This window comes from Festucalex cinctus, chromosome 10, assembly GCF_051991245.1.
Source record: "Festucalex cinctus isolate MCC-2025b chromosome 10, RoL_Fcin_1.0, whole genome shotgun sequence".
Taxonomy (NCBI): domain Eukaryota; kingdom Metazoa; phylum Chordata; class Actinopteri; order Syngnathiformes; family Syngnathidae; genus Festucalex; species Festucalex cinctus.
The window spans coordinates 24,073,657-24,100,898 of NC_135420.1; the positions used below are offsets into that span (position 1 = coordinate 24,073,657).

Here is a 27,242-nt window from a genome sequence, read left to right on the forward strand (position 1 = left end):
ACAAAACATAAATCTGAAAATATTTAGAGAAAAACTGTTGGGAATTTACTAGAATGTCATTTTTTGGGGGGCGTGGGGGTTGAATTAATACTATTTATAGAAAATGCCCATTATCGTAAATGTTTTTTCTCAGAACATGACCATCATATAACAGTGTATTTAAAATATTTTTCTAAAAAGAAAGAAAAAACTTAATTTGATATTTTAATTTGTTTTCACATACAATTAGTACCTTTTAAAAACACATTTTGCAACTTGCTGTCGACTGAAAATGACATCACAAGGGCTCAGGTAACCAATCACAGCTCACCTGTTTTCTAGGTTTGGTCATGTGACACTCAGCTTGCGAATGTCACATTCACAAGCTGAGCGTCACAAGTTGCAAATGTGTTTTTACAGGTACTAATTGTACGTGAAAAATAATGAACATATCAAATTTATTATAGGCAAAATATTAATGTTTGACTGCCAAAAATGGTTAAATAAGTAAAGTATCCCTTTAAGTACATAAAAAAATGTCCACTCCTGTTAATACATAGAAATCAAATACCTTTATTTTACATTCATACATCAAAGGACATTGTACAATAATTTTTTAAAATTCCGTTAAAAAAAAAAAAAAATCCCAATCCAAAAAGATTTACAGTGATGCATTTTGCATGTTTTCAAGGTTGGTGACAAGCATTGGGGAAAAAAAAATGCACACACATTCATACAAACATACGCACACAGGGGAGGAGTTAGGGGTGTACCTTAACAGAGCTGAATCGCGTTGCCGTGGAGAAAAGGCACATTGAATCCACAGTGTATATATGTACATAGTGACAACTACACAACTGTACGTCAGGAGCGATAACAATGACAAAACAAAAACTAAACTCTAAACCTTCACTTATAAAAAACAAAATCCAGTAACAACCCCAAAAAGAAGAAAAACACCGATACAAATACATCAAAATTTAATTAAAACATCAAGGACGATTGGCTCCGCCCGCAGAGGACAATCCCACAAATATGTATAAATACACAATAATATGTCACAATATTTATAATCGTACCCCTCAAGTGAGTGGATCATGCATAAGCAGTTGTTGGACAAAATTATTTTTTTGGTTATTTTTATTATTATTATTTTTACTCATGTCACAACAGTGCTAAAAAAAATGAATAGATGACTCCCATTATTTTTAAAATATAAGTTACCACCCGTCAGTCAATGTTTCCAGAAAAGTAAGTTCTCTGATATAAAATACTGTATTATATTTTTTTATTATTTTTATTTTTTACTAACTTATCCTTAAAAATTGCCTTTTTTTTATATACATTCCGTCCTTCGACAAAATAAAGCTTTATACGCATACTTTCAAAGCGTAGAAACACACATACACATACTTATTATATAGATCTGTATGTATAGAAACCATAAAGTGACTCTACGTTCACATGTAGTGGAAACCCGTTTTCTTTTCTTTTTTTTTAGGTTGTTGTTGGCGTAACGTCGCCATTTTGATTTGTCCTAACACAGTGTGGCACTAGCGTCTTCAATGATTGTACACATTCAAGGCCACTGTTCATACCATTTTAGGCCCATTGTGGACATCTTGAGAACTGCTACCAACATTTGTAATTTCCAACACGATCCAAATAAAATTATTAGCCGCACTCCGTGCACCAAAAATATATGTAAAATAACTGAATGGCGGACTGCCATGCAAGAAAGTTAACATGTTCTCTTTTTGTTGTTTTGACAACAACTGTGACATTGGGCCTCAATAGGATATATTGAGTGTTGCTTTGTTAAAATGCTCAAATGTTCATTTCTGGGAATAAGAAATGCAAAATCTCATGGCAAATCTGTAAGGTGTCTGTCATAAGAAAAAAACAAAACAATGCATTGTAATTTATTATCACTTGAAGGTATCAGCTTTAGCATTTTTTTTAAAGAAAGTTATAGTTTGAGAATAAAGTCATTTTTTGACTTTAAAATGTTACATATTTTGGAGGAATAGAAAATCAAATGAGAAAAGTGTTGTAAACGTAGGAGAATTAAGTTTTAAATAAAAAGTTATTTATAAAGTGTTTTTAAATCATAAGCTTGCGACTTTGCGAATGAAAAATTTGCTGACTGAAATAAAGCTTCTTTTGTGATGAAAATGTTTTTTTGTTTTTTTTAAGTCAAATTACCAGAATAAAGGTAATTTTTAATTTATATCAGAGTAGTCACATTTCTTTTGACAGTCTAATTTTTTTTAATTGAGTTGTTTTATTTTAATTTAGAATAAAGTGATCCGCATTAAACTGACTTGTGCTCTGTGCAAAATAATAATAAAAAACAAAAAACATCGGAAACCACCATTTTGATTTTGCCAGTGAGCACAGTGACACAAAAGAATAAAAGATACAATTATTGGCCCTTGTTGAAATCGTGACTACTACTAACGTACATTTTTTTTTTTTTTATGTGATCCGAATAAATCTGCTACCTGTGCTCACTGCACAAAAATCATTTGAACGTGAAATTTGTAATCAAAACTGAATAAAGCGCAAACATTTTTGGCCCGTGTAGAGATTTCAAGAACTTTTACTAATGTGCAAAATTTCATATTGTACAAAGAAAACAAAACAAAACAAAACACTGGACTAGTTTTGGCTAGCCTGTGAATTGGTTGGCTACTCTTGAAAAACACGATTTGATGCAAAATTTGCTATAACCTCATCAAAATTGTATAACGCAACACCATTTTTGGCCCATATGGAGATCTCATCTACTGCTACCAACAAATAAATCTGAATGCAATCCAAATAAAGTACAATTTTTTTTTTTTAGTGCACAAAAAAACAAAAAAACATTGGAAACGGCCATTTTGTTTAGTCCAACGAATGCAGTGCGGCACTAGCGTTTTTTGGATGATGGTACACGTCAAAAGGGAGATGTTGGGGTCGGGGGACCTTTACTTGTCCATTTCAACAGGCCTTGGTGAGGTCTGTGGGCATGCCGTCGGTGGAAATGCGGTACTGGATTTTGGTGTTGGTGATGGCGCCGTGCTTTTGCCGCAGGTGAAGACGCAACTGACTCTTGTGGCGAAAGTGCAAGTTGCATTTCTCACACTGTAGGGAGGGAAAAAAAAAAGTCACATCATCATGTTAACACTTGCTCACAAGAAATATATAAATGTTTTAAAATGAATGACCTTCTTTCAACTTTTAAAAATCCAAATTTTAAATGGTTACTTTTATATAACTTGCCATTCTCTAAAAAGGAGCATAAAGGCAAAATGGCAGCCATTTTTCACATTCCCAAAATTACTACTTCCCTTACTAATCCACATTTTCCATGAATATAGAACCCATTGAATCAAATGAGACATTTTACAAATTTAACCCGCACCCAAAACCATAATATATCCATATTTTTTTTTCGACTACTGCTACTAATGTGTAAAAGTGCTACCTACGTGTGTTCACTTTACAAAAATCATGAGAAAACCAAATTTGTCAAAACATCATCAAAATGCAAGAACGTGATACAAGCACTCGTAATGTGCAAAAAATTTGGCATTGATTTGACACTAAATTTGCAGACTCAGGTCAATTAGTGGAGCCGAGAGTTCAAAGCAAACATGGTGAATCAGCATTTAGCTGTTATGCTGCAATAAATTGCTAACAGAAATAAAATTACTTTGGCTTAAATTCAAACTTGAAGTGATACAATTAAAAGAAAATACATATCAATGGACCGTATAAGAGAAAAATAGAAAACGGTGACTTACGTGGTAGGGCTTCTCGCCCGTATGTATGCGCAGGTGGCTCTTAAGGGTCTGCAGGTGGCGGAAGCGCGTCCCGCAGATCTCGCAGGGGTACGGCTTCTCTCCCGTGTGGATTAGCACGTGAGCTCGGAGGTGGGCAACCTGCCGGGATTAAAACAAAAACAAAAAAACACAGCAAGTTAGTCAAAAAGAAAACCATCGTCGAACCGTGGACGGCTGAAGTTAGAATAAAGGATGCGAACTAAGGTTTCAAAGCAGGGATTGGATTTAATATTCGGGCTTCAAGTTATAGGAATAAGTTTTCAAGTTAGAGGGTCAAAACAAATGTGTATTTTGCAGTACTTTTTTTTTTTTTTTTTTCACCTTGCTTGAGAATTGTTTGTGTTTTCAGGCCTGTCGAGCCCTCCTGACAGTTTTATCGGAAGTACTTGAGGGAGGGAAAAACATCTGACCTGTACGAAGCGAGCGCCGCACGTCTCACATTTGTATGGCTTCTCTCCTGAGTGGATGCGCGTGTGAGTCTTGAGGTTGGCTGGTCGGTTGAACTGAGCACCACAGATGTTGCAGCGATACGGCTTCTCGCCTGGAAACACAACAAAAACAACAACCGGCGCTAAGATGAGAATCAACAACAAAATGTCAGCCGTGGTTGGAATCAACAAGGTCAGTGTTGTTTTTGTTTTTACGAGCTAACTATATAATCCATAAGGGATCTGGTGAAAAACAATAGCTACTTCTAATATTCTGTTAAAACTTTAAATTTGGGTTAAGGTTTTCTGCCAAAAAGAAAAGAACAAATCCATTCAGCAAAAAAACAAAGCAGATACGTAAAATTTTATTTAGTGTAAGACTAAAACTAAAATTCAAAAAACAATTTTAGAACTGATGTTATCTAGCAGCAGTCGATAGAAAGCACCTTCAGATGGTGTTTTTTAAATATTGCGCACAAGTAATACAAACAAAAAAAATATAAAACTAATACTGAAACTAACAAACTAAATATTAAATAAATATTGCGCACAAGTAATACACATTAACAAAATAAACTAAAACTAAACATTTAACTAAAATAAACAAAACCACCCTGAAAACTAATTAAAACTAACTAAAAAAAAACCTCAAAACAAAATAAAAACTAACTAAATTGAAAAATTCTCAAACTATAATAACCCTGGATAGCTCTTAATATGAAAAGAAAAATGCATTGAGCTGTCACCGTCTTACAAATCCAATTATGCCATCTAGTGGCAGAAAAATGACCTCAACACAAATTATCACTTTTTTTTTCTTTTTTTTTTACAGTACCGTGCATCTTTTTAATTTTAACTCATTTTATGAATTACTTTACACTTTTATGTTGAGTATGAAAACTTAGAAAAAAAATATTTTATTGTACATTTACAACAAATATAAAATGTGTGGTTAATTGTTAACTATTGAAGTCATGCGATTAAAAATGTTAATCACCCAATACCCCTATATTGAATATATAATTGCCAATATTGAGGTTTTAAAAAAAAAAAAAAAAAAAAAAAGTGTGGGCGCACCCGTATGGACGGTCTTGTGGCTGGCGAGGTTGCCCTTGTAACGGAAGGCGGCCTGGCATCGGTCGCACTTGTAGGGCTTGTCGCTGTGGACTTGGAGCGCGTGCTGCTTCAGAGCTTCCTCCTCGGCAAACTTGGAGTCGCACTCGTTGCAGAAGAAGGTGCCGTTTTCTGTGCGGAAGGGAGAAAGTACAAGTTAGAGAGCAACAGCCGGGTAATACGGCCTGAAAATAAAATCTCACGTTTCCTTCACTAATAGAAAAAAGCAAACCACTTCCTCTGAGTTGCGTTTGAGACTCACTCACTCAAAACTGATGAATCAATCGCCCAAACCTACCACAACTGGAGTCGGAGTACTCCGAGTGCATTTCGGCCATGTCGTCGCCCAGCCGCAACCGGGAGGGGCAGATCTCGGAGTGCTGCGGGGACTGGGCGCCGCACGACGAGCAGTTGAGGCGATTCAGGTACCGCGTTGGGTGCTGGCCCTCTGCGCTCCTCAGAGACCCGTCCAGCGCACTTGAGAGGAAACACACAGATATTGGCATAAAACAACCAAACTTGCAATTTTTTTCTGGAGTCAAAACCAGGACGCTCAGACTCTCTGGGGATCTCCTGCAATTTTGCCCGAGGTGTCCCACTTGTTCTAAATGCCCAAAATGGCACCAGAAACTTCCATACATCGATTTTGTTTTTAAAGAATTTTTTATATATTTACCTTTTTATAACGTTTTCATTAACAATAGATGCTACGGCACTTCCGAGTGGCAAAAAGCAAGCGCTATTGCTAACCTGAAATGCAAAGGTGACAAAGACTTGTTGTGTCTGTTTAGGTTGTTTTTGTTTTACATTTTACTTAAGCAAACAAACAAACAAACAAAATCGAACTTATTTCAGCAAAACCCGCAGCTGAGGAGGATAAACCGAGTGGATGTCGCAAGTAGTACAGAGAAGATTGTGAGACTTCCCAAGTGATGCGCTAATAGCTAATCAACTCTTCTAAAAAGGGACAGGCTGGGAACCAAACCTCCATCACTGGGTTTCGGGATGACATTCACACACAGGTATGTCTAAAATATTTTCGTTGGGTTTGTCATTGAGTAATTTAACAAAACATAATGGCTAGCTAACGTAACACGCTCGCCGTTGCGACAACAAAAGAGTCCATCTGTGTAACCAATTCAAACTACGTCAAAGTGTACCATGCCAGAACTTCCACTACATTTATTTTTTTAACTTATCTGTTGAAATGGAAATTCCAAACAGAGCTGGTTCTCGCTTCCAAGCAGCTTCTCATGTCACATCTTGTCGACGCTTGAACGACGGCAGTAGCGAATAAGGCTACAGTCATTATTTACTCCTTTTGGTCGATCGCTCGGCCTCGGTTAAATTACATAGAAGTTTACTTTTCTGACTTTTGACAAAGCTAAAATTAGACTCTGAAAAGGTTGTCACTCAATCACAAGGTCACATATAAAGGCAGACAAAGACCGGTACTGAGTGGGACCTGAACCGAAGCTACCTAGTTATAAAGTACAAAATAGAGTCGGGATTGGATGGTCGTAAAGAAGTCTAAAAAACCATTAAGAAAATGTGTTGTTCAACAAGGATGAGTACCTTTGCCTTGGTTTTACCATGACCCGGATGACTGAGGGAACCAGGGGTTTTCCGTCAACCAAAAACCAATGATAAAAAAAAAAAAAAAAATGAATAAATAAAAATGTCTACTTGCTAACTTTTTACACCATAACTTTTTTTTGATTACCATGAAAACAATGACTAAGAAGCTACACAGACAGAAGTGGAAAGAGTCACAAACAACACTTAAAACGTCCAAGGTCTATGATTTACTAACGGTTGAGTCCATTATACAGCACTTTGAAGTCAATGACAAAGAATGTGGATTGTTAGAATTAGAGGCAATTAAAGACGAGTCCAAAGACCACAAAAGTAGAACTGAAGAAACTGGTCTCTTCTTTGTTTTTCCAACAAGTCAAGAGTTTCCCTCATTTCTACTTTTGTGGATAACCACGATCTGATCTGGGTGACTAAGAATCTATAGACATTAGACAACTCAAAAAACTCACATTTGCGCTCACGCGTCAACAACTCCGGAGCTTTTCCCCTCACCTGCTGATGATGTTGTTGAGTCGGCTGCTCTGCGGCATGGGATGATCCTCGACGCTCTTCCTTGTGCTTTGCGCCTCCAAGTTGTCGGCGTCCGCTTGGTGGAGGTACGGCTGCAGGCCCGCGCGCTGAGGCGAGCACAGCCCCGGGTTCCGCGAGCCGGCCTCGTCCTCCCTGGCGCTCTGGTTGAGCACGATGAATTTGTACTTCTTCCAGTTGCGAGCTTTGGGGTCCTGCGTCCCCGCCCCCGCTTGCTGCGCCCCGGCGGCGGCGCCGTGCGAGAGTCCGGCGTTCTTGCTACTGCTGGACTCTGTCGGCGAGTTGGGCTGGCAGTCTGACTTGAGGGGGCTCTGCGGGCTGCTCATGAGACTCTTGCGCCCAGCCGAGGAGATCCCGAGCGGGTAGTGGTGTTGGATCAGGTCGTCCTCTGCCGGCGGGGCGTGCTCTTTGTCTTTGTGGTGATCCAAGGTCAGCACGGGGTAGACGCGCTTCCTCCCGCCCAGGCCCAGCGGCAGCCCGAGTCCCTCGTGGCTTTCCTTTTTCACCTCATCCTCCCGCCCCATCTCCCTGGCGGCGAAGTTTGCGGCGTGCAGGACGCCGGAGGACCCCATCGCCCGGGCGTACTCGACCCTGCCGACGGCGGCGGCGGCGTCGTGCGGGTGCTTGTGGTGGATCCCGCTCCGTGACAGGTCGCCGAATGCGTTCTTCGCATCCGTCAGCTTGCAGAGGGGGAAGGGGAACCCCGGCATGGGGAACTGCCCGTAGAGATGGTAGTTGCCAGGCGCGCCCACGCCGTTGAGCATGCCTGAGCTGTAGGGCGGCCGCGCGTCCCTGAAGGGAGCCATGCGGCCGTGCAGGGCGTCCACCACGTCGTGGGGGCGGTACGCGTGGACATCCTGGGGCAGAACCAGCGGGCTGACCAGGAATTCATCTCTGGGAAGCTTACCGGTCGGATCACTGCGGGAGAAGAGACAACATGAAGTTCCAAAACTGTGCAGTAATCTCCCCCTGCATAAGTTTACTTTTCACAAATTCTGAAAAACTCAGGAACTGGAAACTTTTGGACTCTTTCTAAAATACCAAAAGATACCACAAGGTGGCACCAAGTACTTCACTGTGGGAGCTTGGAGCGCTCTGAGAAAACCAACCAGTAACATGCCAGCGCCACACAGAAAGACTCCAAACAATCGGCCCTGAGGAGCAGTGCGGACCCAGTCAAGATCTTATCTCATGACCAGGGTTATTATAGTTTTGGAATTTTTCATTTTAGTTCGCTTTGAATATTGTTTTTTAAATTTTGATAGTTTTAATTAGTTTTCAGAGTGGTTCTGTTAGTTTATATTAGTTTTAGTAATTTAATAAATGCTTAATTTTAGTTTAGTTTGTTAGATTCAGTATTAGTTTTAGTTTTTTTTTTTGGTGTGTGTATTAATTGTGCGCAATATTTAAAAAACGCCATCTGAAGGTGCTTTTTTATTAGCTGCTGCATGACGTCACTTCTGTGTGACACACTCTCAAACATCCCTATTCCGGTTAATATCAAAATAAATGTATTTAAAATCACATTTAAAATCATCCCCAAATGCTCATGCATTAATTACCAAAAACTAAAACGAAGGGCATTTTTGCTATAATTATAGTTAGGTTTTGTAAACACAAAATGTACCGGTAATTTCAATTAGTTTTTCATTTTTTTAAAAAGCATTTTTGTTTGTATTTTATTTCGTTAACGAAATTGTTTTTTGAATTTTAGTGTTTTCGTTAGTTTTAGTTAACTAAAATAACCTTGGGTTGCACCTAGTACTTCACTGTGGAAGCCTGGAGCGCGCAGAGAAAACCAACCCGTAACATGCCAGCTCCACGAACAAAGGCCCCTGTGGAGCAATGGGGACCCAATCAAGATCTTGTCTCATGACCCTGGTCCAAGACATAACGGAACGTACCAACTCCACACAGAAAAGGCCCTAAAACCCCTCCATGGCCACTTCCTGGAACCGAATCATAGACCACTTCTGGTGGCGATTTCTTCACCAACCTGGACTTGATGAAGCGGTGGCAGGTGTCCACCACATGATCCATCTGCAGGTAGACGGCGGTGTTCATGATGGCCATGATCAGACTCTCCCTGAGCGCTAGCCTGGAGGTGTACATGAACTCCAGCAGGATGGCGAAGCCCTCCGGGTCCACTTTGGGGTCCAGGCTGATGGCGTTGAGGTTGCACTTGTGCGAGTCGGTGAAGATGGTGTAGAAGAGCCCGCTGAGCACGGACAAAGGCAAAAAGATCAGTCATCATTTTTGACGGCACCCATTCTCTTTACGTGGAGTTTCAGTTTTTGCCCCTGGCTAACTTGGCACTTGTGGAATCAGCACTAATTTCATGCATTTAAGTTGTTCTCTTTTCGATCTCCCCGCTGGACTACGAACAACATTAAAGTTCACCCTGCCCGCTGACTCTTGACTTGATGAAGAAATGAAGTTGCATATGTACCTGCAAGCCATGAGGACGGTCTTGTGCGCCCGGAACTGCTGCCTGCTGACCAGGATGGTCACGTCGGTGAGGATGTCCCGGCTGCGGAGGCGATTCAGGTTGAGCAGGACGTCGCTGGCGTGACGCGTGAACTGGATGCAGCTGTCGGCCAAGCAAGACATCCTGCCGACTTCTGGGGGTCGGGGGAAATAAAAAAAAATAAAATAAAAAAAAGCACATTTATGCTTTAGTTGCATATGATTCTTGATAACATTGAATTTTGAGGGCGCCCGTTGTATTCCACCTTAGTGCCACAAGAGGGCGCAATTTAGCCGACGACAACGTCAGTTTGGGACATTTAAATTTTGACACCCTCCTTTTTTTTCCCCTCCTGAACCGCAGCTTTGAGGGAAACGCGGGTTGACAAGAAGAGGACAACGAATTATTTAAATGAATTACAATAAAGGGGGGGGGGGGGGGTGCACAGCGCTAAAACAATTGGCTTGTGCACAAAACGAGCGTGATAGAGCTATGCAATGAACTTGTTTTAACAACAACAAAAAAAGACTTTTTTGTTTTGTTTTTTGCCAAAACAAGTTGTCAAAAACATGCACATGCATAAAAATAACCCCCCAAAAATACATTTGATTAATAAAAAGCAACTTTTAAAACGGATTTGTACTGTTTTAACCAAGCACAAGCCCACCCTCTTTAGCGTTTTATAAGTGAAAAAAAATATGACTTAACAGTTTTAGCAGTAAGATGCATGATCAAGTGATATTTTGCCACGGGTTAAACTTGAACTACATTTTTTTTTCGCGGCGTACACTTTTCCACAATTTAATTAATTGGACTTTTCTGTACTTCATTCATTTACTGTACTTTTCTGCAACTCTATTTTTTTTTTTTTCACCATGCATACTTAGCTGCAAATTCAAACTCTTTCCGCGTGGCAACACGTTACAACAACGCTATATATGTGTAACAAAATAAATAAATAAATACAAGCATGCAACGTGCACACGCAACCCCACTTTGCGCAAACGCAAAGAGACAAGTTGACAACTCGACCCTCGGAAACGCACGCACAACACAAAACACCATTATGCACATTTACGCAACAATGTCACGTTAATGTCTCGCATCTCAACATTCAATCATATTCAACGCATCATTTAGTTTGACAAAAAAACAACAACAACTCAAACATCCCGAGTCAAAGTTGGTGCTGTGTGACAACCGGGAGCACCAGGAGGGGGGCGGCTCTGGCCCTCGCTGCAGCCGCCTGACGCGCGCCTTATCTCGGCTACAGAAGCCGCGATGTACCGGGGGTGGTGGTGTAGATGTTAGGGTGAGAGGGAGGAAGCTTTTGCGGGGGGAGAGCCGCGGGAAGAGGAGGAATGGGAAGGTGAGGTGAGGTGAGGTGAGGTGGTGAGAGGGAAAAGAAGGTTCTGTTCTTGTCGGTTGTCTGACAGCCGGAGAGCCGCCGCCGCCGCACAAGTACGCACACATAGACAAATTAACACTCCAAAAACGGTGACATTAGCAACACAAGTTGGTCGCCAAATAATTTACGAGGGAAGATGAGAGGGAAGAGGAGGAGGAGGGGAGGGATAATGTACAAAATTTTTGAAAAATCACCTGGTAGCGCTTTCCTAGAAACTTCTTGCATCACCACTTCTAAGAAGCCCAGTTCTAAGAATCAGACCAGCTCAATTCTCGGAATTTGAGCCCCGGACCGTACCAACATCTCCGGCCAGGGGGGAGAGGGCGTTCGTCCCCCTCCGGCTTCGACGCCACATACCTTCACTCTTCCCTTCCACATTCACTCCCTAAATCCATTTCATAGTCTCCCTAAAATACACATTTGACATCTAAACCACTTTAAATCGACTATTTTGTGGTAAAATAACCAATACAGGACAAGCACGCTAGCCCGGACTCCCCCCGCGAGGTTGGTGGAGTCCAAAGTGTGTCGACGTCACACGTCTCTGAGCCCCGCCCCCTCCGCGGAGCTTCTGAGAACTGGCTGGGAGTCGTCACGTAGGAGCGAGAGAGTACACTTAAGGAGCCTGAACGTCAGCATCACCAACGGGGGGGTTCGTGGACAGCACATTTGACGCTTTTTATTCACCTTGTACTCGTTTTAAGATTGTTGGTTAGTCGCGGAAGTATTTGGTGTCAAACTCGATGCATGCGTTCGTCGCCAGCTTGTGATGAGGGAAGTGGCGTACTTGTTGCATGTCCTTGAACGCGTCACCGGCGAAATAAAGTGTGGCAGTAGTGACGGAACTTTAAGGTTGAGACGCGTTTGGTATAACTGGGGGAAAAGCAAAAAAATAAAAAATAAAAAATAAAAATGTATTGAGAGTAAGTAAGTGACAATTTGTCACTTAAAAACAGTAATGACGTAAATAACTAAGTATAAACGTTTTATTATTGTGAATTATTAGGAATTAATTTAGTTCTGTATTTAAAAATATTTATCGCAATAGTCTTGTTGAATTCATTCATCCTTAATATTTTTTTAAATAAATTTAATATTAATAGTAAACTACATTTCTCTTCCTGTGGCTGCTAATTCTTATCATACTGAATTTTCTGTTATGTACTGTACTGTATTTTAATCATTGTTGATATTTAATTATATTATAATTTTCTCACTTTGTACTTGCTGTAATTTTTCAAATTAGTTTTTACATTGTAATTGTTTTTCTTCTTCTTTTATTTCCTCTTGTGTGATACATTGCTTTTAAATTGGTCATCCATGTATTTTTAAAATATATTTTAAAGGTAATCTTTATTTTAAAATAGAATAGAATTTAATGTTTGAGACTTGTAAATTTTGTGTATTTTATTATATTTTGAAACTTTTTAATTTTGTGTATTTTATTATATATTTAAATATTTTTCCATTTGCTATTTTTCATATTCACATTTTTGTTGTATTTTAATTTTAGCAATATTTTTGTATGTAGATTTCTTGTGTGTATTATTTGTATTTACAATATTTTACATTTAATGCTACCCTAATTTGCTTTCCTTTTATTTCTGTCCTATATTTTATATAGTCTAATATATTCTAATGCAATTGCTTATATTATTCTGAATTTTGTTACAACTATTTAGTATCTTATATAGATTTTATGCTTATTCTTATCTATTTATTCTAATTCTTCATCTCCTTTTTAATTTATTTTACTTTATATAGTCTTATATTTTATAATAAAATTGTATGTATAGTTTACAATTCATCATGCCATTTGTTTTCTTCCTGTTTTAAAGTATTGGATTGGATTGTACGGGCCAAAAATGACAGGCCGTGTCAAGCACATGATCGAATGGGGGACACATGGTGTTCTCACGCAATAAACGGATTCATTAAAGAACAACAAAATAATTTGAACTTGTTTGTGTTCTTATCTTAAAAGCAAACTAAGAGCGCCAGGGCCAAGAAGTGTGTAGAAAGTGGCCGCTGACTCACCGTGGAAAGTTTGCTTGTGGTGATTCCAAAGCAGGGATTCCCCATCCTTGTCGGCTCCCTGGCACAGAAGCGACCATTTCTGCACTGGGAAGCCACAAAAACACCACCACATGATGTTACTTGATTCAAAAATACATCACTTGGTGCTGTAATGCGCACCAACAAGAATTTGTATATTAGTATCGGACGTTTGAGTCAAGTAGAGTGGGCTAACTCCATTTGCTGGAGAGTGATTGAAAGTTGTGTGGGAGCAACACAATCTAGGGAATTTAGACCTTGGTGATTTATATGATAATGATTACTTGTTCTGGATACTTCATTTTTAGCGAAATTGTGTTCACTTCAACTTTGGAATTTTTGCCACATGTAATGATTTTGGGCTTGGATCATATTGGATGGGTGTAATAAACGATTTCAATCGGAAATTCGGTTTTGATTGGACGGAATTGAGTCGAATCATTTCAAATGAAAACCGTACAGTTCTTGAAATGTATTGTATCGGTTGTCTTGTTCTTCTTTAGTTTCTTACACATTTAAAACTGCTAGCTAGGTCAAACGGAACTATTTGGTGAGATAGCGAACCCGGTGCTGGGTCCGAAAGCCAGTGCAATGTTATTTATACCCAACGCATTGGCTTGTGTATTTGAGCCAGCACTGCTGCTTGAGACGAGCCTAGAAACCAGACTAAAAGATCCAATCAGCGAAGACCGGATGTGACGTCATAAAAGCGGGACGTATGTGTGGAAGAGTAGTAAACAGACGTATATATGTGAAATATATAATATTCATATGTATGTCTGTGAGTAAACTGTAGCGGTGAGATTGACGCGGTTAGCACTCTTAACTCCGGAATTCACATCTTAAGGGATCGAGTACACTTTTCACAGAAGTCTAAAGCAAAGCGTATCCAACTTCAAACAGCAAATTTCATTGACAAGAGGTCTGGACGCTGGAGAGAAATTCTACTCACGAAACAGATACAGCAACCTGAAATAAATTAAGTTCTAATATTTATTTTAAATGTATATTATTTTAAATGTATAAATATTTATTTATTTATTATATTTATACATTTAGAGTTTAAAAAATATATTTTCAAAACTATATTTTATATTCACTTTTTTGTATTTTTTAAATATATTTTACATTTTTATTTATTTTTAGTTTAATATGTCATTTGAGATTTAGATTTTTGCATTTTTAATATATTAAAATTTCTTAAAATATATTTATATATTTGAAAATATGAATCATGTTAATTTTGTATATTTGTCATTTTTAAATATTTATTTATTTTACAATTTCCAAAACATTTTATATGGGGGCAGCAGCTTGACAGAGAAGCCCAGACTTCCCTATGCCAAGCCAGTTCGTTTATCTCCAGTAACAAATAGTTATTATTTATATTTTCAAAACTCTTTTTTTATATACACATTTTTTTGTATTTTTAAAATATTTTTTTAATTTAATTTTAGTTTAATAAGTAATTTTAGATTTAGATTTTTTCTTTGTATTTTTAATATATATTCAAATTTCTTCAAATATATGTATATATTTGAAAATATGAATATAGATTTTAGACAAATTTTATGACTATTAAAGCATGTTAATTTTATATATTTTTCGTTTTACTTAATTATTTATTTTACAATTTTCAAAATATTTTATATGTAACTTTACTGTCCTGAGCTTGAGTCCCATTATTTAAAAAAAAACCATACGCACACATAAATAAGAAAACATGGCCAATACCATTTTTTGGTAAATCAGAAAAATGTCAATGGAATGTATTTGTTAAATTATTCAAAAAAAAAACAAAAACAAAAAAAAGCAAAATTTTTTTGGGTGCAAATTTTTTATTTTATTTCTTATTTCTTTATTTATTTCTTGACCCACACCCCTTCTTTCTTTTTACCCATTTTCTGCTTTGACCAGACAAAAGCTCTGGATCGATCCGCGCCGTTAAACGGACGTGAGCGGCCCTCCGCCGCTCGTTAAGCCTCCACGTGACCCGACCCAAATGAACGCCGCCTGCAGGTTCCCTTTGCGATTAACCCTTTTTTTTGTACCATGACGCTCTTCGCCGTAATGCATCTGACATTGCTTTTCCCCCCCTTGAGGAATGCCTGAGTCTCCGCCCATCTGCATCCTTGGTTATGTTATCCCCCGGAAAAAAAAATAAAAAATCACTGCAGGTGTAAACAAACCGCGAGGGAGGCGGCAAAAATAATAATAATAATAATTAAGAGTGCAAACAAAGAGCAGCGTCAACTTTATTTCCATCCACTCGGGGGATTTCGGAGGCGCTGCTCTCCCGGCATGCTGATGCATAATGCACCACAAGTGTGGCGGCACGTGCATGCCGGGTATTCATTCGCTTCTTTTCTGTAGTACTTTCCCGCCATGATGAGGAAAAACACTTTCAAGGGACGTTAAACCGCTCATGTTTCTTTGCTGGAAACGGATAAAAACAACGAAACCTCATGAAGGTGGGAAAAGATCTCTAAAAAAAAAAAAATCCTTGTATTTCAGATAAAAATCCATCCATCCATCCATTTTATTAACCGTTTGCTCCTCACAAGGGTCACAAGGTTGCTGGAGCCTATCCCAGTTGGCTTCGGGCAGTAGGCATGGTACACCCCGAATTGCAGGGCACTGTCGCTAAAAATAGAAAACCAAAAAATTTTAGTAGCAGTGTTGTTGTTTGCACTCTTTTTCTATACTATGTCATCATCAAAAGTGAAAAAAAACCAATTTTTTTTCAAGCTTTACCCAGACCCATTTCAAATTCCACTTGAAGTTTTTGAATAACCTAAATTTGGTGCAAATTTGATTCAAGGTTTTGTTGATATTGGGTTCCGGACAGGGTTATTATAGTTTTGGAATTTTTCATTCATTTTAGTTTCGTTTTGAGTTTAGTTTTTTAAATTTAGTTAGTTTTTCGGGTGGTTCTGTTAGTTTTTATTAGTTTTAGTTATTTAATAAATTCGTTTTAGTTTGGTTTTAGTTAGTTTCAGCATTATTTTTAGTTTTTTTTATGTGTATTACTTGTGCGCAATATTTAAAAAGAAAGACCATGGGAGCGACGTCATCTGAAGGTGCTTTTCTATTGGCTGCTGCTAGATGACATCACTTCTGTGTGACACACTTTCAAACTTCCTTTTTTTTCCGTTTAATATCAAAATAAATCTCCTTAACATCACATTTAAAATCATCCCCAAACGCCAGGGCTGGACTGGCCATCTGGCATGCAGGGCAGATGCCCGGTGGACCGGTGCCCTTTGGGGCTGATGCGGTGATATTCAATTATTTTTTTACTCCATTTTACCAGACCACAATTTACAAGGAGCAACCCGTTCATCCATTTACAATATGGAGATCAGTGAACCAATAAACATCAGTGGTAGAAGCTATGGGAGCCAAGGGCCTATAAGTCAAAATGCCAGGTACGATTATTTGTGCCAGTCCAGTCCTGCCATAGGCTCGTGCATGAAATTAATTACCAAAGACTAAAACGAAGGACATTTTTTGCTATAATTATTAGGGATGTGACGATAAGGCCAATATCGTGATATCATGATATTAAAACTGCCACAATATCGTCGTCGTCATGTTCACAATATTTAAAAGGAACACATCTGTTTAAAAAGTCAGGTTGATTTCCATTTGTGCAGTTCTAGCACCCTCTAGAGGCTCGTTTATTAGTGCAATTTAATTTTCATTAGGGATATTTTGGCCTTCTATGTTTAAAATCTATGCTAATTGTGAGATGAAGGGGAACCTAATTTGCTTCTGAAACGATCAATATGTGCTTGCATTAGCAAGCAAGTGCCTCAAAATTGTTATTAGAGATTGTAGGTGGTTTATATGCATTACTGTTATGTACAAAAGCACAATGTTGTGTGCGTGTTTTTTTTAGTATGAGCACTCTCTTTTTTTTTACAATATTGTGATCTTTTTTAAATATCGCCAACAATATCGTGATAATTATCGTATCGTGACCTTCATATCGTGATAATATCGTATTGTGATGTAATGGATATCGTTACATCCCTAATAATTATAGTTAGTTTTAGTTAGTTTTCTGAACATAAAATGTAGTTTCAGTTATTTTTTTATTTTTTTTTTAAAGCATTTTCTTTTTTTTTTTAATTTTGTTAACGAAATTGTATTTTGAATTTTTTTATTTTTTTTTTTGTTAGTTTTAGTTGACCAAATGACCTTGGTTCCGGATAGACTTGCCCTGGATTTGCGCCTGCTCTGGGAGTTTGGCGTTTTCATCCGTAGCGGTAGGAGTGTAACGGATGCCAGCTCGAGCGGCGCGATTGTACATTATTTAAAACCTCAATCCTCGGAGCCTTCAAACAGCCAATGACGTGATGGCGGCAAGTCCTGAGCAGGGCGAACGGCGCAGAAAACGCCATCAGTTCCTGCAGCAGGCTTACCGTCGTATGGTTTATCAATATCATGACAAAAACCATCCAAATCCAGAAACTTGCCATGGATAGCGTATATTCTGCTACAGTTTTAAACTCGCCTCTCTTACGGCATTCATTCTGCCAAAAAATAAATAAAAAATGCGCAAAAAGTCCGGCACTACTGTTTTTGTACGCGGACGGCGGGTGACAAAAGCCCGAGGCCCGGAGGTTGCCTCACTTGCAAAGTGCTTCACTTTTGTCTGAGGTTTTCGCAGCAAAATTGTGCCGACTTGAGTGTTCATTGTCAGCAAAGAGGTTTTTTTTTTTGGTTTTTTTTTTGTTCTGAGCGGCATGATGCAACACGGCTGTAACACCCAAACACACATGGAGATGTTAGCGCTGTTAGCGACACAGCTACTCCTCCTCCTCCTCTTCTTTCTTCTTCTTTTCTTTTCAAACTCTTTTCTTATTGTTAACTCTCACTTTTTTTTTTTTTAAGCCCTGGCAGGCCAGCGCAGATGTCCACAATCATGATCCTAATCACCATCATTTGTGTTGCATTAGGCTGCACTTGGACAATCACCGTACAGTACATACTCTGTTTAAAGGAGTACTTATACACAGTATAATGGGAATGATTCAGAAACAAACAAACAAAAACAAAAAAAACTTTCTTTGTTATTTTTTGACAATTTTTTTTCCTATCTGCTTTAAATTGTAATATTTGTAATTGGACTTTGTGTGCTATTTTAGCAAAATCAGAGAAACAGATTGTTTTGCAACGGTCTCTTCCATTTTGTATTTTTTTGGTCCAGAGAGCTAAATATACATTATTTAATAAAATATCAATGGACTAGTCCCCTAGAGTACGTACAAAGCAGGGAAAATATTACAAGCTGCTTTATGTGTGATACAGCGCAATTCTACACTACTGAAAGCTACAAAATAACATTAAAAATAAATCAATAATAATCATAAGAATTAACTGATGCTATTGAGTGAACTTGTTATTTTCCCCCCCTGTATATTTATTTTACTTATTGTATTATAAATACTTATCTTCAGAGAAAACGTAACAGTGTAATTAGTAAATAAAATAAAGTAACCAAAATACATTAACACTGTACATAAAAATTGACTCATAAATAAAAGAAGCATTGTTTTTCAATCTAATCTGATTGTGCATCTGTACCTAAAATTGTGGTCAATCGGAGTATACTCGATTGCATATCGTCTGCCAACACATTTTTTTCCCCATCAATGACAATTGAATGAGGATTAATTGCGAGCGAAAGTGTTTGCTGTATATTTTCTTGTCAGTTTACCCACATAGAAATTCCCCGATGCCACATGAAAGCTTTTCTGCGTGCCCGCAGGCCGCCCACATTGTTTTTGTTTTTTTTCCCAAAGTAGCGTACGTGCAGGTATGACTCTAAATCATATGTGCGTTCATCTAAATCAATTTTATTGCTTTCTATCATTTACAAAATAACTTTGAATAGACAATGGTTAGACAAGCCAAAGTAGGGGCGTGTTCTTAGTTTTTTTTTTTTTTGGCACTTCTTGGCCCGTAATCGAATTTTCGGGAAAACAAAAAGGGTGTGGAATCAAGACTTTTTTTTTTTTTACGCCAGGGAGGAATGTGGCCAACAATGTTGGAATTTTCCACACGGTAAGACTCTTCGCTTGGTTGGAATGCCACCTGCAGGATAAATCTTCGAAAAGGTAAACAAGGACCTTTTATTTCTTGGCCAATGGCAATCAAATCCCGCCCACTTTCACCAACCTTCCTCATATCATTGTTCAAGTATGCATTGCTGCATGCCAGGTGGAAAAAAAACTCAACTAAACTTCAATCATTTGCCGTGTCAGAAAAAATAGAAAGACAAACTGTCACCGGTGTTTATGTGGAATATTTTAGCATTCTAAACTGATGTTTGACTATAATAGTAGTCATATTTAAATGTAAAGAACTAAAACAACAAAACTAACTAGCTAGCAAACTACCAAAGCTAAATAAAAAAACGGTTAAAAAAAGCCTTAACTAACTAACTAACTAACTAACTAACTAACTAACTAACTAACTAACTACCCACCCATGGAAACTATCTAACTAGTAATGGGCAGCTTCAACTAACTAACTAACTAACTAACTAACTAACTAACTAACTAACTAACTAACTAACTAACTAACAACGCATGGGTAGCTGTAACTAACTAACTAACTAACTAACTAACTAACTAACTAACTAACTAACTAACTAACTAACTAACTAACCTTAGTCATGGACAGCTCTAACTAACTAACTAACTAACTAACTAACTAACTAACTAACTAACTAACTAACTACTCATGGAAACGACCTAACCAGCCACAGACAGCTTTAACTAACTGACTGACTGACTAACTAACTAACTAACTAACTAACTAACTAACTAACTAGCTAACTAGCTAACTAGCTAACTAGCTAACTAACTAACTAACTAACTAACTAACTAACTAACTACTCGTGAACAACTCTAATCAACTAACTATAATCAACTAACTAACTAACTCACTAACTTGTGGACAAGAAAGACCAACTACTCATGAACAGATGAACTAACTAACTAACTACCTAACTAACTAACTAACTTACTAACTAACTAACTAACTAACTAACTAACTAACTAACTAACTAACTAACTAACTAACTAACTAACTACCTACTCGTGAACAACTCTAATCAACTAACTATAATCAACTAACTAACTAACTCACTAACTTGTGGACAAGAAAGACCAACTACTCATGAACAGATGAACTAACTAACTAACTGACTAACTACTCATGGACAGACTCACTTTGTGGCCCTCCCAGTAACGCTGCTAAAAAAAACTGTGCCCCATCATTTAATTTGCGCATCCCTGGTATACAATGTTAACGTGACCACTTAAATTGATTTCCTGACCAAGCTCGCAACTCAACTTCAGGGTCGCTAGAAAAGGTCGCGGCCTGTGTAATCCCAATGAATTTGCGATGTGGTGTCTTTGTACATGTGTCTTCATTAGTTAACGGCCTATTGTCCCAGCAGAAGGCATTATTGTTGTACAGTACATTACTAGATTTCAATCCCACACGGGCACACCAGGGGGATTGACCAGGATCAACTCAATCCCTAAACCACTCTCCGCCGACATGGAGATGATGCGCGCATATGTCCAGTTGACATACTGAATTATCTAATGTAGTGATTCTCAAAGAGTGGACCAGTACATGTACCACTAGTGCACCTTCTAGTGGTACTTATTTTAGTACGCTTTTTTAGAACATTTCTGGATTTATGAAGCATTAATGTTCAAACTGTGCAAAATGTAACAGTGGATTAAATTGTATTTATTTATTTATGTATTTTTTAATCCATTCCAGTAATTTATTAATGTACATTTCAGCTGTGTTTAACTTTGAAGTTCAATACATTTGCAATTCATCTGTAGGAACTGTTTATTAAAGAAAATATGTATTTAGGTAAAAAAAAAAACTTTCACATGCAATTCATTTTAATTTAATCATTTTTTATTTACGTATTTTAGCACAGTGTTCATGTTTACAATATTAAAAGTACTTTTAGGAATGAAAAAAGTAAGTCTTGTTATGAAATGTTTTTTGAGACAAGTCACTGCTTGTATTCATTCACTCGCATTTGACTATCAGGTGTCAGTTTTGCAGACGGTTTGCATGATCCTTAATGCTAACTTATGGATCGCTCATATCATATTTAACTGGTTGATACATTCCTTTTTTATTATTATTATTTTGCTCGTTCAAGGCCATACAGTTCTCTGGGCTTGTAGCAACACAGATTAGTTAGTAGTGGGTGAAAGCTAATTGGCAAAAAAGCAAACTATTTAAAACAAAACAAAACAATTAACTCACAAATCGACCAACAAGAACTATTGATTGATCAACAGACTTGCAGATAGACCGAGTTAGTTAAAAACTAATTAACCAATTACTTAACCAGTGAACCAATTCGGCAAACAAAGCCAACCCAAACTAAGAAACAGACTGATGGATACTGTATACATTGGTTGGTTGGTTTGTTAGTCAGCCAGCTAATCCATTCTCCTGTGTGTTGGTTTAACTAAATTGGATGGTTGGTTCCTCAATTAGTTAACTAGCTAGTTAGGTAACATTTACTGGTTAAAGTAATAAACAAATCAACCAACTAACAAATCAAGAATCAAGACATTTACTGTAATTAACAAATGGCTTGGCCAACTGACTAGAAAAATTACCAACTAACAAATTGACAAAAGGACAAGGTTGGCTGGTTAATTGATTGGTTATCCACTTTGTTAGTTAGTTGTAAAGAATGAACCCTCTAAGACACACAAACAAATCTGTCTGAAAGACAGATGGATCAACTGACTGGACAGCTAACAGTTAGTTGGTTGGTTGGTTGGTTGGTTGGTTGGTTGGTTGGTTGGTTAGTTAGTTAGTTAGTTAGTTAGTTAGTTAGTTAGTTAGTTAGTTAGTTAGTTAAAATAAGGTAAAAATCAAACACCAATTGGCTGGGTGACTGAACTGATTAATTGGTAATTGGTTGGTTGGCCAATTGTTTATTTAGTTAGTTCGTTAACGAAAATGAACAAAACACGCAAAAATCAACTAAGTTAGGTTACAAAAATATTGGCGGACCGACTGTCTAACAAACAAACAAACAAAGTCGGTTGATCATCTGATCAGTTGCTTAGTTGGTTGATTAGTTGCTCCCCAACCGACAAACCATTTTTTCCCCCCTTCGGAACCACAATGAGACGTCTCACCTTTTTTCCTCTGCAGGGAATGAGGCATGCTGGGAAGTACAGTTGAGTCTTGACCAACTCCACCCACTGACGGTAAGAACCTTAACTTGACTTCTTCTAAACGTCTTCAAGTCCTCCGAAGAGATGCTGGGATGCAAAAATCTCTTGAAAAAGTCCGAGCTAGATATCGTAGTGCTCACTTGCTCGGCCTACCAGTGAATGTTACAAGCTCCGATTTTTTTGTGTGTGTGTGGGGGTGGGGCAAAAAAAGAGATTAAAATAATCCCACTTGTTCTACATATAATTCATTGGAAAGAAGAAGTCTCCAATCCCATTAGGGCACACACAGACTAGCTGTGCCTTTAGCATGGCGAGCGAGCAAAACGTCCAGAGATGATGAGCCATCTGCCGTAGAGACACATTGTTTGATAAACAAAGCTTTTATACTACAAACATTTGAGTGCATTAATCTAGCTAAACTCAACTCAATCTGGGGAAGCAGATATTGCTCTTTATAACTTGTCCGCAGGGGGAAGGGAAGGAGCGGCGTCGCGTTATTACATCACACCAGATGTCGCATCTTCAACCTGGGAAGGTCACACCCACAAAAAACGTAATAACAATTGAGGAAGAAATGTATCGCCAATGTTGAAAAGAAACGGCAAAATCTTGCTAGAGTAGCTGGTGAATTGATTTGTTAGCCAATCCGTCAGACAGTTCGACAAACCTAACAACAAAATAGATGTTAGCGTCACTTTAACATCCGCATTCCTAGTCGACACAACATGACCGACACCTGATGTCCAACTGGCGCCGCCGCCCGCGCGGATAATCTCGCCCAAAGAGAAGACGCGGACATTAGAGAGAATGCTACCGTCCAGCGAGGGGATAATCTGATGGATGAGTGGACTAATATGGGGCCAATCCCGCTTTAAGGCAAATTAGTCCAACACATTTCCATCACGGCGGAGGGCCTAACCAAGCTTGAGCCCTCGGGGGACGCTGGCGGGAAAAATTCCCTGTCAGATCCCCGGGATAAACGTGCAGGGCGGATTAAAACCTTTTCCCATGGTTTGGACACTTACTTGAAGGCCAACGACAGGTCAGGAAAACTTGTTTTTCCATATTTTACTCCAAAAAGTACATTTTCCACGCCGTCAAGTTGCTGCATCTCGTCTGTGCGTTTTTACGTGAAACTCACCGACCAACTCCAATCGGAATTCCAAGATGTTTTTCACACCTACGTTTCCCTGTCGGTGGCATTTACACAAAACATTTGTGGCTTGTAAATGACATTTACACAGAAGCCATCGACCAGTACTCAGAACGAGGGGCTCAGAAAGACCTTCCGAAGAGGACACTATCTCCGCATCACTAACCCCCCCTTTTTACGCCGTTTGAGGCTTACACAAATGACCTTAATCATCAGGCGGGCTATTTGGCTTTTTATTGGCCGAGTGCTGCAGTGCCACTGGCAGGCATAAAAAAAATAAAATAAAAAAAACAAGCGGGAAGGCAAGGTCGGTTGTCCCGGCGTAATCCATATCATCCCGTTACACAGGCGACGCTAGCTCGCTAGCTAGCCCGCTGCATTTTTTTTTTTGATGTTGATAATGATGGCGGTATTACGCTGTCATCTGATGTCGTTTCAAAGGAACGAAAAAGGGGCATCAAGAAGCGGATTCTTTCAAAGAAGGATCAACAGAGAGATGCTTCATGTTGTGAGGTCAGAGAGGCTTGATGTGTTTATTTACGACCTCGTGGGGGAGCCTCGTCATGAGAAGTAGCGGGGGGGGGGGGTTGCGATGATGTGGCGTGTGGCAAAAATTGTCCGTTTTATGATGGTTAGTGGTTTGTTTGTTTTTTTTAAGTATTTTTTTTGTTTTTAGAGATCCAGCAAAGTAACGCAACAGAAGATACCATTTAATCTGTTAATCATGTTTTCGTCTTTCTTAATGAAGGGAACAAATACAACAAAACTGACAACAAATACGTTTAGCTAATTAATTAGCTCCAGGTGGGGTATAGTCTGATTTACATGCTCCAACATTTTTAGGGTTGAACTCCCTTAAAAATGTTGCCTGAAAAAAGCTCATCAAAAATTTTCACAACAGCAAAAAATCATTTTAAAAAATTGGACAAAGGAATTCTTTTCCACCAACGATTTTACAGTCCCTTAGAAATGTTACACAATTTTCACGAAATGTAGGTCATTTTTTTTTTTTTTTTTTTTTTTTTTAAATCCTTCAGAGGTTTAGTGGGGCTTTATCAAAAATAATTCCTTTGTCCAATTTTTTATTTATTTATTTTTTTTGTATAGTTTTGTCAAATTGGGTTCAATTTCGTCTTTAATCGCTGGGGAAATTTGTGTGACTTTCATGACACTTTTGGTTGGATGCCAAACAGGGCTGGACTGGCCATCTGACGTACAGGGCAGATGCCCGGTGGGCCGGCCGATTTTGGGGCCGATGCAGTGCTTTTTAGTTATTATTGTCCTACATTTTAAGCCAAGAGACTGGCCCAAAATTTAGAATATAGACATGCAACTTTCATGAAAATTTTTGATACTCAAAGCAAACGTTTTAATTCAGCTTCAGTGGTGTATTTTTTTCCACGAAAATGTTGAAAAAAATTCCTCACCGCACAATCACTGAAAGTGTCAGGCTTTCAAACATGGCTGAATGTTTTTTTTCACGGCACATCAACGCAACCGATTTTGGGGCAACAATGACAAAACTGCGAGTGCTTTGAAGGTTTGCAGCACGACACTCCCACATACACGTTCGACTAACGCGCTAGCTCCAGGCGGGGATTGCTTGATTTACATGCTCAAACACAAGAATTAGAATTCATTAGCGCAATCTGGGGTCTCCATCAAGATGCCGACTTGTTTGATGAGTGGCTTTGGGACATTTTTTTTTTTTTTTTTTTTTTTTTTTGTCGTCGTCACTCTGCTTGCCTGCTGCCTACTTTTTGTTGGCTCCTTATTTGGCGTGACTCGCCCGCTAACGTGGCTGCTGTGCTTGCAGACTAATCTGCGCTATCTACACTCTTAATTAAGGCGGCGTATGCGCTTCCCAGACACGCTTGTTGTTCCTGCCTGCTATAAAAGTCTTGTTTTTCTCAGTCTGCCACCTCTCCCTGCAAATCAACACGCACAAAAAAAAACCCCAAAAAAATAAACATCACTAGATTCATCTTTCCATATTATATTGATGCAGGGTGTGAATCAGAACTGACCTGTAACTAGGCCACGCCCCCTAAAAAACACTGACTGACCAATCAGGGCACAGCACAGAACAGCGGTATGACACTTTCCAATTTGTTACTGATATTTTTCTTCTGTTAACAATTTTGTTTTGTTCTGTTTCAAAAAGTTTATTCTGCTCCAAGGTTAGTTACTTAAGAATTAATCATCCATTTAGTACGGAAGCGTATTGCATTCACTTGGGGGGGAAAAAAAAAACACTCCTGTTTTTCTGACAAATATTTTTGGGGGTACTTTGTTTTTTGAGTAATATTTTTTTCTGTTTTACTGAATATTTTTTTCTGTCAAAAAAATATCTAAAAAAAAAAACGGAAAAATTTATCAGAAAAACAGGAGAAAAAAAATAAGCAAGTCACTTTGAGTTCAGAGGTAAACAAAAAAGTACTTTGAAAAACAGAAATTGGTGCTCTGTTTTATTTGGAATATTATTATTATTTTTTTAAATCTGTTTTTTTGAAAATATTTTTTCCTCCTATTTTTCTGAAAAAGTTATCCTCCTGTTTTTCCTGAATATTTCCCTGTTTTTTTTAAATATTTTTTTTATGACACAAAAAAATATTCAGTAAAACAGAGAAAAAATATCCAGAAAAACAGAAAAATAAAAATAAAATTACTCAAAAAAAACAAAGCTCCCCAAAAAAATTTGTCAGAAAAACGGGAGATTTACGCTTCCGTAATTTAGTAATATCAGACAGGCTAATAATACATTTTGAAAAAAATCTGAAATACATCATTTCCATCCATCCATTTTCTTGACCGCTTATTCCCCACAAGGGTCGCGGGGGGTGCTGGAGCCTATCTCAACTGGTTTTGGGCAGTTGGCGGGGGACACCCTGGACAGGTTGCCAGCCAATCGCAGTAATACATCATTTGATATAGACAATTATGACAATATTCTTGGCCCGCGTCAACACACTATTTTGTGCAAATGACCAATATGTCCGTTTGATTCCAATCAAGTCATGTGAATCGAATCGCCCACCTTTGATTCCTGGAAACTGTTTATTTGCCGCAAGCGAGCGCGAGTTATGTTGTGGACGTTTTTTTAGAATGCGAGCGTTCAATCAGACGTTGAAAGAGGAAGTGAGGAGCGCAGCTGCCGACTTCTGTGTTTGAGGTTTACTCATCTCAGGGGGGGGGGGGGAGTGGTGTGTGTGTGTGGGCAGCGTTACAACCTGCGAGTCAAACAGGATATCCGACCTGGAACAAATTGAAATGTTAACTTAATCTGTTTATGCCCATGTCATAAACTAAAAGACAAATAAATTCTTCCTTTTCAAATAGAACCTTTTCACCATGACGTCCCAATTACTTCCGGGTGGCAAAACCGCAAGCGATCTCTGATGGCACCACTAATGGAGAATTTACAGTTCAACAGGTGA

General features: G+C 38.4%; 2 protein-coding genes across 7 annotated transcripts in view; one reads left to right on the forward strand and one right to left on the reverse strand.

Annotated features, from left to right (window-relative positions):
* Positions 1–532: 532 nt before the first annotated feature.
* On the reverse strand, positions 533–24,162 carry bcl6aa (BCL6A transcription repressor a). Of its 5 annotated transcripts, XM_077534275.1 has the most exons (10): positions 22,614–24,162; positions 13,387–13,470; positions 9,924–10,095; positions 9,471–9,692; positions 7,439–8,392; positions 5,649–5,827; positions 5,315–5,482; positions 4,220–4,350; positions 3,771–3,908; positions 533–3,108 (listed from the first exon to the last, which is right to left on the reverse strand). In XM_077534275.1, the coding sequence occupies exons 1-10, from the start codon at positions 22,639–22,641 to the stop codon at positions 2,965–2,967; spliced, it is 2,220 nt and encodes a 739-aa protein (XP_077390401.1). In that variant the 5' UTR covers positions 22,642–24,162; the 3' UTR covers positions 533–2,964. The 5 variants fall into 5 exon arrangements, with proteins under 5 accessions (XP_077390401.1, XP_077390405.1, XP_077390404.1 ...); XM_077534279.1 differs by lacking the exon at positions 13,387–13,470; XM_077534278.1 differs by lacking the exons at positions 13,387–13,470; positions 22,614–24,162 and adding an exon at positions 11,544–12,054 and having other exon boundaries at positions 9,924–10,092.
* The window catches only part of lpp (LIM domain containing preferred translocation partner in lipoma), a 138,690-nt gene continuing 115,449 nt past the window's right edge, over positions 4,002–27,242 (forward strand). The window contains exons 1-5 of one of the 2 annotated variants that reach the window (XM_077534294.1): positions 4,002–4,430; positions 6,206–6,372; positions 19,439–19,529; positions 22,630–22,685; positions 27,145–27,238. The gene's annotated coding sequence lies outside the window, so the exon portion shown is untranslated. The remainder of the gene's footprint in view (positions 4,431–6,205; positions 6,373–19,438; positions 19,530–22,629; positions 22,686–27,144; positions 27,239–27,242) is intronic. The other variant, XM_077534291.1, reaches the window with a different exon arrangement.